This window comes from Nilaparvata lugens, chromosome 8 (assembly GCF_014356525.2).
Source record: "Nilaparvata lugens isolate BPH chromosome 8, ASM1435652v1, whole genome shotgun sequence".
Lineage (NCBI taxonomy): Eukaryota > Metazoa > Arthropoda > Insecta > Hemiptera > Delphacidae > Nilaparvata > Nilaparvata lugens.
In genome coordinates, this window is record NC_052511.1 from 42,145,756 (window position 1) to 42,163,229 (window position 17,474).

Here is a 17,474-nt window from a genome sequence, read left to right on the forward strand (position 1 = left end):
TTTTATTCAAATTTTATAATTTAATCTTCTTGAAATTGTAGTGATTTATTCATTTTTCAAGTGCTTAAGTGGCCATCTGAACTTTTCCCACCTCAGCAAATAGGGAAGTCGCTCTATTCATTTCTTTCTTCTAAATTCTCCAATACAATTCCCATTATTCCCTATAATTTCTCCACCTCTATAAATCATTCTTATTCTTATAAAGATCCATCCTTCTCCTTCTGACCAACAAAATATTTATGAATATCTGAAGAATAAATATTTCAATGAGCAATGATTTTTCAACAAAATATCTATGTTCTCTGGACAGTATCTAATCTGGAAAATTGTAGTTATTGTTAACCTCTATAATCTTCAGTAAATATAAATAATTTCTGAACAAAAACATCTATGAAACTATGAAAAGTATAAACGTGAGTCTGCTATTAAAACCTCGCTGCTGAGAATAGAAGAATATATTCCTTTAAATTAGCGTTCATAAAATATCAAGGAATAAGTGTTCAATAATGAACCAAATTTGTTCAATAATGAAACAGTAATCTCTTGGAATAGAAGATGGATTGAATTGAATTGAGTTCGTCAAACTCATACATGATTGTAGTATTGTAGAATTTTAAACAGGGTACAATAATGCTTTCAGCAAAAACATAACAACAGTGTAAAATAAAACTTGAGACATCATGACATTTGGTGCAATATAATAAGTTTATAAGAATTCATTATATAATAGCAATAAATCTTATCATTTTTTTTAAAAGAAATAATAAAGATTGTTATCTATAAATAAATTGTTTTAGGCTATATAGCTAACATCTGATTACAATATTGCACTGCTTCCTCCTTGACAATCCTTGATTGTCAAGAATCTAAAAATAAACTGATAAACTGTTCAGTTAGTAATGCTTATAGATGGCACACTTCCCTCCTTTCCCACCACATAATTTGGAAATCCGTACCTTTGATCCTTGATTACACAACTACTGAATTGATTTGAACAGGCGTGGTGTTTTATGTCAACGATTGGATTAATGTGACGAAACTATAAAACAGACACTAAAAAATATTGTTGAATTGATAAGCATAATCCTTTTATTCTGAAGGCGGCTGAACAGATTCTCTTTGAGACAAGTCTGTGGGTTGAGATCGAATTTGAAAATTTCATAACAGTCATTCAGATAGCGACGAATTGCGTGAAACTTGAGTGGTATTACTATCATAGGAAGCTTGGTGACAAATCTTGTGTTTAGTCACGATCTCAATCTAGGATAGTGGAGGCGATTAGAATAAGAGATTCGAAAATTAATGGTACATAGTAGGCGAGAGAGAAGATGATCAAGGTAGAGAAGGAGGATGAGGATGAGGAGAGAAAGTAGGAAAAAGAGAGGAAGAAGAATAAGAAGAACAGTGAGGAACTGAATTTATGTGTCACCTGTATTAGAAAATTCTTTGAAGAAGACTATGAGGGGGAGAAATACAACTAATTTGAATATAACAATGATTTGAAGTGGAGAGATTAGAGGTTAAAAGAGAAGATAGATAGGCTGCCTCCTGGAGGGAGAAGTTAGGGCGCAGGCGGCCCTCTCTCCAACATAACCTTCCTATACAATGCTAATGCATTTACATTACAACAACATAAGGAAATTATTTCCTAAATAAAATAGGAAAAAATAAGATCAAAGAAATATACATCAATAGTAGTCTGAGAAAAACAACAATTTTAATTAATTTAGAAGAGTTTTAGGCTGCTGTGTATTTTAGAAGAAGAGGAGGAGAGAGAATAAATGAAAAGGGAGACAAAAAAGTAAAAGATGAGGTATTGAAATTGGAATAAATGGAAGGTGATGAAGAAGTAACTTAGGAATACGGAGTAGGATGATTGGCGATACGATGAGAAATAGAAAAGAAATGACTCCAAAAAATCTTCAGATTAAAAAAATTAAAATTGGAGAAAAAGTTACAGAAAAAGAAGAATAGAGACTGGTTGAGAAGAGAGGAGTTAGAAAAACTATTATAGTAGACTTTTGCCTATTGAGAATGAAATATCAATCTCTGCAGAACTCTAAGAAGTAGAAAGGAGAGAAAAAGACGAAGAAAGAAGCAAATTGCAGAAAAGCAAAGCCAAGTGAGTTGAAAGACGAATAGATTAGAAGAAAGGAAAGGAAAAGTACGCATAGAATAAACTTGTCTGTTATTGCCAGAGATTGCAATTACATTCCATAGTCTCTGGTTGTTGCTTGTATCGCATTTAATTCAGTAGCACAATCTCTTTCCAACCAACAGTGTTTGGTAACTTTTTAATGTTATTTACTGTCACAAACATTCAAAGTGGGTAAAGTATCTCCTATTCTCCTTGTGATAATGTGAAGAATAATGTTTCACACATCATCATAATCAGTTATGCTTTCACAAACTATTGCATAGCTTTCGTTTGAATAAAGGGCGAATGAACTTTTGAAAAATTTGAATGTGAATAGCTGTGTTAAATAGCACGCTACTTGGATTTTATGGAGTAGGCTACTGTTCTTATGAATTGATTTGAGTTTGAATTGCTGTTTTGTGTTGTATGAATAAGGCATTAAATTGACACTTATGAATGTGTAAATTTCATTGCTGAATTGAAATTTGCAAATTGTGTTCACGACTTAGACTTGTATTGAACGCCAATAACACACTTTTTTAAGATGTTATACATATCTTTCTAAAAACAAGGAGATGATAACTTTTCAATTATCTTGGAATCATGGACCTTGTTTGGAAATATCAAATTTGAACATCGATCAAAATTTGACCATTGATCTGCAGATTCCTTAATCATTTATCTTTCATAAATTATTATTCTTCCACCTTCACCTTCAAAGTAATTTAGCAAAACACAATCAGGAAAATGGAAGAATGTAGGTACCTTTAGATCAGACGTACTTCTCAATAAGAACTTCTTACTTAATGCTTCTTACTAAGAAGCATGGTAATTTCTCTTCCTCTAGTAGTCTAGTCTAGTCTTCTTTCTCTTTCTCTAGTAGTCAAGTCTGTAAATTGTAGTTTTGTAGTTCCTCTATTCACCTTTGATTTCACCATGCCAAATCATTGATTTTTGAGGAATTTATACACAAACCAAAACAATATGAACGCACAACATTGTTATTGTTGAGAAAGGTAATGCACTGCTTCACAAATAACTATTGTAAGATTCGTTTCAGACTGTCAGCATTGGTTGAATGGGAAGTATATCGAAGTAACATTAAGGAATGCTGACAGTGACTGGTATAGTGAGATTTACTCAAGATAGTCAGAATCGATTGAACAGGAAGCAGTCATATTTTGAACAAGGAATGCTGCATATTTCATTTGAATCTCAGTTTAGTCTACTTGACTCATATCAGAAAAAAACCGCAAAAATCAATCAACTTTCCGCGTGAAAAGGGGTGCCTCCAAGCGTGAAGCAGCAGCTGAAAAAATGGTTCACTTTGAAAAAGTGCAGAGAGAGCGCTCTACAGCTCTACGGCTGGGCGGGCGACAATTGAAAACGTTTTAGTTTAGGTTAGGTAGGTTTTCGGCACTCGGAAAACAATCATTTGTCGTCATTGCCACTTTCTCTGTTCTGTTAATGAGTGATTTTTTTATGTGCAGTCACTACTTTCGACGTCTATGGCTGCCATAAATAATTTGTGTGCTCTGTGCTTTGTTGTTTTGAGATGCGCGCGCACATCTGTGACGTCACGCATTGCTTCGCTTGCCGCTCTTTCATTACAGGGGGACTCACTTTAAACTGTCAGCATTTTCTATATTAAAACATGGTTGCTTCCCATGCAACCAATGGTAACACTGAAGACAGAGCGCTCACCGCAAACGCAGCGCGTTTTATTTATTCTGGTCTGCGCGTTTCTTGCTGCTTATTTCTCTCATCTTCATAATTATTATTTATTGTTTGTTTTGTTGATGGTTTAGCCTAGTTTTCCATAATTTCATGAATCTCCATAATTGTTTGGAATGTCTTGAGTTATAATTGGTCTTTCAGAGTGGAGCTCTGAAGTTACCTGGATTTTCTGTCAACAATTAGTAATTTGGTAGGGCCTATTCGGTTTTCTTGCATATAGATCATCAATAGGCTGGACTGAATTTACATTTGGGCTAGATGGGCTATATAGCCATGGGCTAATGCTTAATAGCCCAGGGTGACCAATCTTCAAATCCGCCTCGTATGTCAATAGGCCTAAATGTCATTTTCTGGATTTTTATTCAAGCACTTAAAATTAAGTTAGTATTTATTTTTAAGTATCAATAAAACGCTTCACTCACAGCTCTGTAAATAAAACCAGCGCTCTATTATTTTGTAACTTTCTTCAACTTATTTCTTTCCTCCATTATATAAAATTATTCATTAACTGTTGGGTTGATGAATGTTTCTCTACCAGAATTGAATGTTCTAGTGTTTTTCATGATTTCTATAATTATTGTCTATGCCTTTATTTGGGTCTAGCAACGGTCTAGGACTACTTATTATTTCATAGTGCAGTTGAACAGTTATCTAGATTTTATATAAACTAACGATTAGCAATTGAAATGCAAACTTATTCTAGTTGAATTCACATTGGAAGATGCTCTAATGTTTTAGAAGATTCGATTTGAAATAATTCGTTGTATTCATTCTTTGTATTATCTATATATAAAAGCGAAATGGCACTCAGTCACTGACTGACTGACTGACTCACTCACTCACTCACTCGCATAACTAAAAATCTACCGGACCAAAAACGTTCAAATTTGGTAGGTATGTTCAGTTGGCCCTTTAGAGGCGCACTAAGAAATCTTTTGGCGATATTTTAACTCTAAGGGTTGTTTTCAAGGGTTTAAAGTTCGTCTTTTAGCATGTATATTCTTCTTCTCCCAATCTCTTAATGAAATTTCCATATCATATGTTACTATAGAACTATAATCTAGATAGAGTACCTCTTCGAAACAGTTATAATTTAATTATATTATTAATAAATGCAGTTGCAATATCTCTATTTGCATAAATACTGGTGTTTGTATTTTATTTATTCTGTACTTTAATTACTAATCAATAATTATTCTACTTTCTGGAATTTCTTACTGCAATTTGGTACTGCTTTAAGTTTATTCATCCCTTATCATCATCTTTCTCTTCATCCAAGCACAAGTATTGAGCAATGTGGGCATCACCCTCAGCAAAATATATTTGGACAAATAAATCATTGATAAATAGTTTGAATACATGAGCATACATGAAATTTATTTGCCATAACATTTTACAATCAGTACTTACATTAAAAATATGATAGATACTATAAGTAATATTATAAATAAGTAAATTTATATAAAAGGCACTACCGGCATAAGTGGAACTTGTTCGCCAGCAGTGAGTGCGATTGAAAATTACAAATATTATAACATTAATCAAGACTAAAAGTGGATATATACTATAATATCCATAGTAGAGAATCAAGAAAAACTTACTATAACAGACGTATTATACACTATGATCTTACAGTTCTTACAAAATTATCATTTCATACACTTATCTTAAAATAAACTCTAGATTTTACCCACTCTTCTATTTCACTACTTAGTTTTTTTGTTATTCTATTGTTTATAAAGTGATATGGGACTATATTAGCAAAGTATTCCATGAAGTATGTGAATTGATGTTTATAGTTAATCTTGTAAAGTTTCGAGTATAAGGATTGAGTACAGACGGACGAAGGTTGTGTAAATGTGTATTCAAAGTAAGATGCTGCTTATTTCTATTGGCATGTGTAATGATTTTCCCTACAAAGACCTGTCGTAGCGTTGGAACCCCAAATTCAACAAACAAATTCCTGCTTGGATACAGTCTAGGCCGTTTTAGAGCGACTCTAATTAAATGCTTTTGCAGGGTAAATATTCTATTAAAGTGTGTGTCAAATGGATTAGTTTTAAAGATAGTGTGGAAATGGATTAGTTTTAAATATGATACATTGTAATAATGAATAAACCCAAAGAATATATTATTGAGTGAAAAGAAGATAGCAAATTCATTTGTGATTCAAATAAATCGTATCCTTGCATCGAGCTGATAACAATAAAGCTTTTAGATGATAATTTGCACCTCACGAAATTCCCAGACAATCTGATAAAGCACTCTCCTATTAGACAACAATGGAATCAATGCTAACATCAAAACTTAACTAACAACTAATTTTGTGATTGATGATCTGACTTTTATCTCGGTGTAATTAATTATTAGGCTGCTGGACGCGCTAGCCAGTAATTAACTTTCAAAATAATTATCAGTTACCATTGACCAGATAAGGTAGGCGAAATATGCTACAGTCACTGGATAACAGCAGGGATAGTTAGTAGGCCTAGGTCTACACTTGACCTCCATATGCACTGAAGCGAGTTATGAAAACTGAAATGAAAAGTACACCGATCAATGATGAATTGAAGACAGTGGCCCGGTGATCAACTGCAGAGTCGACTTGCAAAAATTGTATTTTATATTCTATAAAAAGTATTAAAACCACCGAAAACTCACGTTGTATATAGATTATTTTTCATAAACCTCATGAATAAATATAATTGTGGCTTGTGGCTATGATATTCAATTAAAATTACCTTGAGATTTCATGAACTAGGCATGCAACTTCAAATTCATTGAAACTAAAATTAAATTTTAATAGAGTAAAACTATTAGGCCTCTTTGACAAACTTGAAAAATCATAAATTATTATTATTAGGCTATTATTATAATTTATAATATATAATTTAAAACATATCGAATCCCAGATGGAAAATATGATAAACTTAAATTAAACACTTTAAAAACTTTTCATTTGTAGTATTTATAGAATTTATAACGATTATGATGTAATATGAAATTTGAATACTCCTCAATTAGCTCTAAGCTAGAGGAGCAACAAAACACTGTATGTATATGATACTATGTAACCTCAAATGGGATAAATAAATTGAAATAAATTATTATTATTATTATTATTATTATATTATTATTATTATTATATTATTATTATTATTATTATTATTATTATTATTTTGTCATGTAAAACTGTATATATGAGCATAGCTCTAACAGTGTATGACACGTCAATTAAATAATATTGAACTACATCTAGTTTTCCCAGCCCTGAGGTCACAGCAATTTCAAAAAATCTTAATACTGAAATCACTCCATCCACGCACGTTGCGCGTATCTTGTCATGGTCCAAGACAAGCCCAACAAAGTCGCGGAGACCAGGGCTTGTTGTTAGATTCACAATTTTCACATTTATCCAGCAAAACGCCCGGATAGAGCACTGTCATCAAAGTTTAAATCTATAATGAGTAATCTCATTCCCGCTATAACCCCCGACTGAGAGTACAACTAGTATTTCTGAAAGATAATTATTATCTTCAGCTAATAAAAGGCTGGAAACTAAAATATTTAAGGTGAGAGGAATCTCATCATCTTAAACATCTTTCTCTGAAAGCTATTCAGTATTCCATGTCGTAGATTATAATAGGTAATACCATAATTAAATTCCTTTTTTTTGTAAACTACTGTAGAAAGCAGTACAACTCAGAAAATAATGCATCTTTTTCTAATAGGGTACCTACTAGTAACAAACATCTCTTCTAAAGTAGGCCTACCCTAGAGCCCTAGATGCATATTTCAAGTACGTACAATGACCTTTATGTGTTTTAAATCATTCACATTGAATAATCTGTAATAGAAAGTATTTTGTTGGAAACATTTATTAAACTTTCAAATTTTTTGTTGTAGGTGACAATGGCTGGAGACTACATTCTTGCAGTTGCAGCCATGATGATCGCTAGACTAAGAAATGATGACGTCACGCTTGTTCTCAGTCAAGTAAGATTTATATTTTCATTTTTATGTTTTTCCATTAGTTAAGAAATTCCTCTCCTCAATATTGCTAACTTGGATTTTAACCTCAAAGTAACTCACCTTCATTGCGGGGAATTAGAAGGATCCATATATTTTTCTCATACAGTATTTTTAAATAGAAAATCAACTTATGAAGGCAATTTCATATATAATTTTTAATTCCCTTATTGCGTTGATCTGTGAGAAAAGTATACCTACCAATTATAATTTACAGATTGTATGAAACTGGTAAAAATATCAGGAACAGCTTCTAGTGATTCAAATACTATTCCGTTACATGCAAGTCGTTTGTGTTTGTGTCTTCGAATTAAAACTGTTTCATTTTCACAATTTTTCCAAATATTCATTTAACAATCCCAGGGTATCAATCTTGTACAGGTACTTTTGTAGCTTGCCATAAACTATTCAACTATTCATAATTAGCTCTCTGTTAATTTTAACTGCTATTAAAATGAAAACAAAAAACAATCAGTCATGTAGTGGAATCATAAGACAATGTCTTTTTCTCAAACTCAACTGAAGAACTATTATAATATAATGTTATTCCTATGTGTAATGAATATTTATTGTGGTTTTCAAAATTGAATGAAAAAGACTAAGAAATTATCAAAAACCACAGATTTATTGATACATTGTTAGAAAGACTTTATCAGAGATTGACAATGGTGTAATAACCGAAACCGGTCTTTCTAAGTATCAATAAATCTGTGGTTTTTGACAATTTCTTAGTCTTTTTCATTCAATATGAATAATTACCACAATATCAACTTCTCAACTACACATAAAGTTTTCAAAATTGTTTTTTGCCTGTGTTCTAAATCCTCTTTACAAGCTCGAATTCTTCATAAATAATTTACTAATTTTATTAATATGAGTAATATTATTGTGTTGATTTGTGAGAAAAGTATACCTACCAATTATAATTTACATATTGTATGAAACTGGTAAAAATATCAGGAGCAGCTTCTATTGATTCCATTACTATTTCATTACATACAAGTCGTTCTGTGTTTGTGTCTTCGAATTGAAACTGTTTCATTTTCACAATTTTTCCAAATATTAATTTATCAATCTTGTACAGGTACTTTTTTAGCTTGTCATAAACTATTCAACTATTCATAATTAGCTCTCTGTTAATTTTAACTGCTATTAAAATGAAAACAAAAAACAATCAGGCATGTAGTGAAATCATAAGATAATGTCTTTTTCTCAAACTCAACTAATATAATAAAATGTTATTCCTATGTGTAATGAATATTTATTGTGGTTTTCAAAATTGTGTTTTTTACCCGTGTTCTAAATCCTCTTTACAAGCTCGAATTCTTCATAAATAATTTACTAATTTTATTAATATGAGTAATATTATTGAGTTGATTTTTGCAGATAGTCACAGAGCTCGTTCAAGGAGAGTTCATGCAGCTGGGATCAAAAGAAACAGAAAATGAAAGGTTCGCACATTACCTCACAAAGACTTATCGCAAAACAGCCAGTCTTATCGCCAACTCACTCAAAGCTGTAAGTTCACTTTGTTTTTAAGGAACAAGAAGATCAAAATCAAATCATTTTTTTCTTTGTGGACAAAAAAATTGATTTAATTTTAAATATTGTTTGCTATCCTACTTCAATTTCATTTTATTTAATGTAATATTTCTAGAGGCCAATGAGTGGTCAACTGAACATTTTACCTGGCTCTTGTTTCACAAATATGAAGAAGTATGTAAATAGGAAAAAGGCTACACTTTGATATGAGTTTATTATTATTGCTTAGCTGACCGAAGACCGAACTAATTTTGTCTAGTTTGTCGGTGCCTCTTTTCAATGCAGGGTTTTATTTTAATTAAACAGTCCATACCTATTCATCTTATCAAGTTCCATTATTTTTTTAATTCTTTTTATAACTTGAAGGGACGATGCTGCGATGAAGCTCTGTTTTAAAACTAAAACTAAAGTTTATAATATATAAAAAATCCCTTTTGCAGCTTACCTTTATTGGTGAAAACCATCCTGAAATTTTTCTAACTATGAAATGTATTTATAAGTTGACTAATTCTCCCATATTAAATGGAAATACTCGACATTTTCACAAACACTTATTTATGAATAAGTAATTCTCATAGCAATTTGAAAATTCTCCTTTATAAGGTGTATTCACGATGAAGGAATTAGATGAGCTATTCGTTAACTCCTGCTATTCGCTGAATCAATGCTATAGTAGTAAATTACAAAAAATATATAGCAGCTAATTCAAGTTATCGTACGACTTGACTAGCAAACGAATTACATCTTCGAAAAGGGATTCTTATGAAGTTGCATTTCAGTTTTGAAACAGAACTTCATTGTCCCTTTCAAGCTATAAAGAATATTCCAAAATACCTAAACCTGGCGTATTTTTATTTCCTGTCTTTGTGACGTATTCATGTATACGCCATAAATATGTTTATTCTTTATTGATTGATTCATACAATAAGTACATCATCAAAGTTGATAGGTAGAGAAAAAATAAGGTAACCTTGTGCTATTCCTCTCCCAAATTTAAATAAGGTTACACATAGTCCGACATAGGTTATATTGTAGTCTTGAGTATGTTTTATTTGTGTTTTTCTTAAACTTATTGATTTGTGTTGATTTGCAGCAAGCGATGTTGGTGGGCGCAGACGAGAAACTGTGCGAGGTGGCGTTTCAGTACGGGCGCAACGTGGGTCTGGCGTTTCAGCTGGTGGACGACCTGTTGGACTTTGTCTCCTCTTCAGACGCCATGGGCAAGCCGACTGCAGCCGACCTCAAGCTCGGACTTGCCACTGCGCCTGTACTCTTCGCATGCGAAAAGGTACAATTCAATCAGTTTATCCGCCAAAATAAAATTACAAAATAAGAAAACCTACAATAAGTTATATTAGATCAAAGAAATTCTTCACAATACAGTATAGTAGAAATAAATTATTCCTACACACTTTTTTCCAAGTATTTTACACGACATGCAGTCAAATATTTAAGTAAATAAATGAACGCGAGACGGTCGAAAGTACTACAGTCAGTAAGTAAAAGATTTTGATTATTTACTTGAATAATTGACTGCATGTCGTGTGAAATACATAGAAAAAAGTGTGTTAATACATCGCAGCTCGGAATGAATCAAGAAACCATCACCCTTAAATCATTCCTGTTGAAAAGGAAATACCTGAGCGTAATCAATTATTCGATCAAATCTCTATTTGTCCCAAAACATAATTACAATGACAATGGTTGTAAAAGAAAAAAGTGAAATACAATCAAAAATTAAATACCATTAAATTGGATAAAATATTAATTGACCGAGTGAAGTGAGATCTAAGATTCAAGTCGACGGTTTGGCATTTCTCTTAATGTTTATATGTTGCGCATTCACGGCGAAACGCGGTAATAGATTTTCATGAAATTTGACAGGTATGTTCCTTTTTCAATTGCGCTTCGACGTATATACAAGGTTTTTGGAAATTTTGCATTTCAAGGATAATATAAAAGGAAAAAGGAGCCTCCTTCATACGCCAATATTAGAGTAAAAATCAGACTATAGAATTATTCATCATAAATCAGCTGACAAGTGGTTACACAGAAGTGTGGAGAAGCAAGTCTATTGCTGTATTTCCATAAGGGCTATAGTTTCAATCAGATACTTGTGGATGAGAATACTGCGTGAGGTCTACTGTTCACAGAACTAACACTATATTAATCGGGAAGTTCCTGCAAGGTTTGAAAAACCTGAGCGCAAAGCCCGAGTGTTCAATCATTAACTATAATGCAAGAAAATAATTATGTAATAAAATGCTACTCAGTTTTGTTTGTAGTGTATATTTATTGAGAAATTCGGGAAGAGAAACAGGGAGTGAGGAAGGGAAGAGAAACTAGCAAGGTAGAGGCATAAGGGAAAGTAAAGACTAGTTGAAAATTACATAAACTAGTAGTTCTGTGAACAGTAGACCTCGCGCAGTTAAAAACTACAGCCTCCATTAGAGTGAATTATGTCCTGTCGTGACTTGTCGGCGAGATATCGGTGTGTAAACAACTAATGGCTGTTTCAAATGTTTTATCGACAATAATTATTAATATTAATTATAATTATTATCATTAGAATGCTAATAATTGTTGTAAATAACTATGCTATCATTAAAAGCTTACCGAGTTGAAACCAGAGAAAATTCTGGAAAATAATAAGCTACCTACTTTGAGTTATCAATGTTGCATGCCTCATCGCTTGGAATTAATAGTCCACACGACAGCTGATTTTTTACCAAATTACATTGGGATATTAATTGCATGCGTTATTGCATGGAATTAATAATCCACTCGACAGCTGATTTATGATGAATAATATTCTATAGTCTGATTTATATGGTAATATTGGCGTTCGAAAGAGACTCCTTTCCCTTCTGTATTATCCTTAAAATGCGAAATTTCAAAAAAACGCGCAATTTAAAGAGGTACAGACCTGTTAAATTTCATGGAAATCTATTGCCGCGTTTCGCCGTAAATGCGAACATAAAAACATATAAACATAAAGAGAATTATGCAAAATCGTCGACTTGAATCTTGGACCTCACTTTGCTCGGTCAAAAACATGTGAAGTCATCTAAAGGACACATTAAACCAAAGGGTACTAGTTGATTCATTGAAAAAACTATTGAGTAGCCATATAAATAAACATAAAAATTGAATGAATAATTCAACTTTTTATTGCATCCTTCGAAATCTGTACCACATTTTGTTTTTGTCACATTTTGTTTGGTTTTTGAATTGTTGCAAAATGTTGTTGTTAAATTGTGGCATATTGTTTGCAGTACCCAGAGCTGAACCCGATGATAATGCGGAGGTTCCAGGAGAAGGGAGACGTGGAGAAGGCGTTCGAACTGGTGCACAAGTCGCAGGGACTCGAACAGACTCGCTTCCTCGCCAAGAAGCACTGCCTCGAGGCCACTCGGCTCGCCTCGTCCATCTCGGACTCGCCCTACCAGAAGGCACTCATTGTCGTCGCTGATCTGGTCATTAATCGCATGAAATAGCATCGACTTCGACTTTCGCACTCCAATCATCAACACTTCATTATCAATCCATATCGATATTTTAATATATCGATATTCACAAAATCTATACTATCGATGTTCATACTATCGATATTTATAGAATCGATACTATCAATATTCACAAAATCGATACTATCGATATTTATAGAATCGATACTATCAATATTCACAAAATCGATACTATCGATTACCATACATCATTCACCGTTTTCAGAAAAATTGCCAAAAATATCATCTTCCCATCTTCAGTTCCACCAGCACCAGTCATTATCAACCATCATGTTGTGTTTTTAACCCAAAAATATAATGTACTTATTAATGTCTAGTGTGTGTTTGCATCATATATTCATGAATGTTAGTTAATGAGAGCAATGAAATAGGCCTAAAGAGCAGCTTGTGTAGTTCCAGTTAACCAAAGTGAAATAGGTTTTTCGGTGGTGCGTAGAATACATAGAATGTATTCTGTGTGCCCACATGCAATCAGTGTAATCTATTCAGTACAGAGTGCATTTACAAAGTTTTACTCACTGACATATTAAATGTATTCTGTGTAGGCCTTAGTAGAATACATTGAATATGATTAAGTAGAATTAATGCAGTGTTTTCTATTTTCTAAAATAAATTTGAGTGCATCCAGTTTTGGTAGAACAAATCTATATGTATTCTATTCAATAATTTCAACACTGTTATGAGAGATTATATGTGTAGATTGCTTCATACTGGAATAATTATACGATACTTTGTTTGTTTTACATGGATGATTGTAATAAAACTTTACTTTTAATGATCATGACATCAACAACAATGCGTTGAAGTGACACATGTGTTGCCTGTTGCCAAAGTAGAATTAAGCTCAACAAACAACTGTAGATTGATGCATTATCATTGAAACTTGAGTTTTAGGAAGAGGGAACTATGTAAATAGAACAAGTATAGTGTAATTATTACAAAATTGTATTCAACTTTGTCCTATATTGATTCAACATTATACCATGACAAGATTCTATGAAACTATAAGGTTTGTGGTGAAATCGTCGATCAAAGCAGTAACTATTAAATTTTTACAAAAATGACTGACTACGAATGAATTAAAAGATACCGTCCCCTCTGCCCACTGCAATACTAACAGTTATTGTTTCATTGAACCAAAATCAATAGGCTATACTACTACGGGAAAATGAGTGATTGAGTTCACGTGAATATTCTTGCAATATCGATTCATCTTGATGCTCAATCACTTCTGTATTATAGTCCTATTGATTTCATTATGTTAGTTCTTTTTGTCTTTGGTAGATGTCAAATCACAAATATTTTATATACTTCAACCTACATGATTCAGAACGTTTTTTTTTTCTATTCCAAGATCCAGCCAAAACAATGCAATTATCCTATGGTAAAAATGCTTTTTTTGAAATTTTAGTTGAACTTTGAATTATATTTATACCTGTGGTAACGATTGCATTTTCATGGACCAACATTTGATCATAGCTTAATATATCATTCAAATATTCAATGTATATCATTTTCAAAAATAAAATTTAAACCAAGTTATTCAAAACTAATTAAGATTAATATTATGGATTATGATGTTGATGAAAATTTTAATTGCTCAAATTTTATGTTTGTTGATTGATGAATTATAATTTATATTGATTATTGAGAGAATGTTCTTATATTATAGGTTATAAACATAGCTTTCTTTAAAAATTAATATAATGTAAGTTACAGTTCATTGAAAGTGTAATATTCTTTTAAACCTGTCCTTGTGAATTGGGTTTCAACTAACAATTATATTATTTAAGATACCATCATTCTTGAATTTTGTACATAAAACGCTACTGTAAAAAGCTTCAATTAGTAATTTGCATCGAGAAAACAAATGTAAAATTTCACATATTCATTGTGAGCTGTAAATATTTTGTCTACAATTTTACGGTTTCCAACGACTAGAAAAATGAAACATTTAAAAGGTTTCAATACACAATTAAATTATTTTGTTAAATTATTATCTAAATTCAGATGGGGATTCATTGTACTTTAATTATTGACAAAGTCGAGTTCTAAATTAGCTGTTCCGGTTTTACATAGATATATTTTTCTAAGAAAAATGTAAATAAAACTATTTGACAATAATGTTAATACCAGGAAGGATTAAATATGAGTTAAAATATGGCATTGTAACAAACTTGAATCTAGGGTATTAAAATGATGGTATTTATGTAGTTCATGTAAATTATAATGTAAATATATGTTAACATAGAGAACAAAGAATAAGATAATAACAATAGCTGAAGATTTGTTATCACATGAAAAAGTTTATAATATATTGTTAATGTTATCGTTATAAGGTGAAAAGTTTTATAGAAATATCACAAAAATGTCATTGGATACTTGAAAGTTGAAAAATGTTTCGAATAAAACTGTTTACTGACAATAAATTGAAGTAAAAATATTGTTTTGAAATTGTTAATACAATTTATGTATTATCATGAGTTGCTCTATCAGATTTTTAAGTTTGGATTCACAGAGACCCAGATTTGAAATTCAACATGAATTATCAAAAACGACAGAATTTCATTCTCAATTATTACAAAAAAGGTTATTGTTACTTTCACAGAAGAAAATCAGTATAATTTATCCTTTAAATCAATAGCAAATGTATTGATTAAAGTTAATGATATTTTCATTTGCACAAATTTAAATTTATGAACATCTAAAATTTCTAGAAATAATGTATTGACATTAATGCTTTACTGTGTGCAATATATAGGTATCCTTTTAAACAAACCTTTTCAATGCCCTAACATGTATCTTTGGTTTGTATCAAGTTTTTAATTGTATTTTTGTAATAATATAATGCTTCATTTAATATTTTTATTATAAATTTATTGTGTAGCATTTGTAGAGTATAAGTCATATTTGTGAATTTTATTATGTGTCTTCAAATCAAAACTGTATTGTTCTTCGTTGTATGCTTTCTAATTATTTTAATAAGTTTGAAGAAATACAATCTCAAAATAATCGAATTGAACTTTTCTTTTGAGATTGACAATAATTTTTGTTAAACTACTTTCTCTAAAAGTCTACTGATTCTTCTAAAAATACATTTCCAACCACAGTAGATAAACTGTTAACTGTTTTCAACTATGATAAAGATACTCTATGCAACTTTTTCTACCAATGGTTGAATCTGCTCTAATCTCAATACTAAATACTGGTTACTCCTATTATTAATTTTCTACACTTGATTAGTAAAATACTTTTGATTATTGTTTCTAAAACTCTTTCACCATTTAATTTCTATGAGTTTGTTGTTATTATTATGAGAGAATGTTTTACCATGGAAGGTGTTACCATGCCAAGTGTATAATAATTAAAATTAGAAATTTATCCCTCATCAATTTGTTTTTAAACTGGATAATTTTTCCTAAAATAGTTAATTTTCTTAAACACATTTTCTTGTTGGCATGCCAAACTATCAAAACAGAGTGGAGTAGTAGACGAGTGAAATAGTGTAGTTGTCTCTAGCTTAAAATTATTATTTATAATTGTTTGAATGTTTGAGAGAGTCTGCATTTTGAGTGTATAAAACATCATAAAATTGTTGTAAGATTGTATAATATAGCCTAAATAGTGAATGATAGTTGTATGTATATAACCATTATAGAGATAATTATTCTACTTTGCCAGTGGGCAAAATAACCCTGCCCAAAAAAATTGGTTAAAATTTTTTATTCGGTAATGGGTTGAATATGTTATTCTTATTATATAAATACTATGTATACATTGATTTGTATGTTATTGGATTTTTAACAAAAAAACTGACTTACGAAATGATAAACAGATATTATAATGAAGCTCCTTGTATTCTTTTGGGTTCTTAGGTCAATGTAAAACTCGTTTCACATAGTGCCTTTGTACTGTAAACTGAGTTGTTTGCAATATATTGTCCTGGCATCCTATGTTAATTCCTTCTTCCAAACTTTTTTTAATAAAGTCCATTTATGAATGTGTTGTAACTGGTTTGAACCTTGCATGTTAAATCTTTCATATACACTCTATTAGCCTATGCGAGGATAGTTCAATTGAAATTCTAGAAGAGACAATAATCATGTAGGCCTATTTTATTATATGAAATAGGTTCTAGGTAAGTATGATCCTCATCTGTATTTTTAGTGATTAACATCCTATTATTGATGAAATTGAGTACTAGTATGTTCCATTCAATTCAGTAAGCCAGACACCAACTTTTTTATAGAAAAATTACCAACTTTTACAAAGTCATTTGTGTATTGATTCTTGCTATTCCATTTCCAATGTAGCCTAACAATTCAATATTTTTTTTAACTATTATAATTTAAATTAAACAAGGCACATTTCATTCTTTAGTTGAGTGGTTCTGTTAGGTACATTTTAGTGAACAGCTAAACAGTACAGTGAAGGTTGCAAGACTTGTCCTCGTGAAAAATTTCTAGAAACATGTCAAAAAATTCCCACTTAATTGCACCTTG

The 17,474-nt window shown here is 31.2% G+C and overlaps 1 protein-coding gene across 1 annotated transcript in view; it reads left to right on the forward strand.

Annotated features, from left to right (window-relative positions):
* The window catches only part of LOC111045969 (all trans-polyprenyl-diphosphate synthase PDSS1), a 156,133-nt gene extending 139,161 nt beyond the window's left edge, over positions 1-16,972 (forward strand). The window contains exons 5-8 of the mRNA XM_039434795.1: positions 7,781-7,870; positions 9,290-9,421; positions 10,539-10,733; positions 12,721-16,972. Coding sequence (XP_039290729.1) covers positions 7,781-7,870; positions 9,290-9,421; positions 10,539-10,733; positions 12,721-12,942 — 639 coding nt within the window. The 3' untranslated portion in view covers positions 12,943-16,972. The remainder of the gene's footprint in view (positions 1-7,780; positions 7,871-9,289; positions 9,422-10,538; positions 10,734-12,720) is intronic.
* Positions 16,973-17,474: the final 502 nt, after the last annotated feature.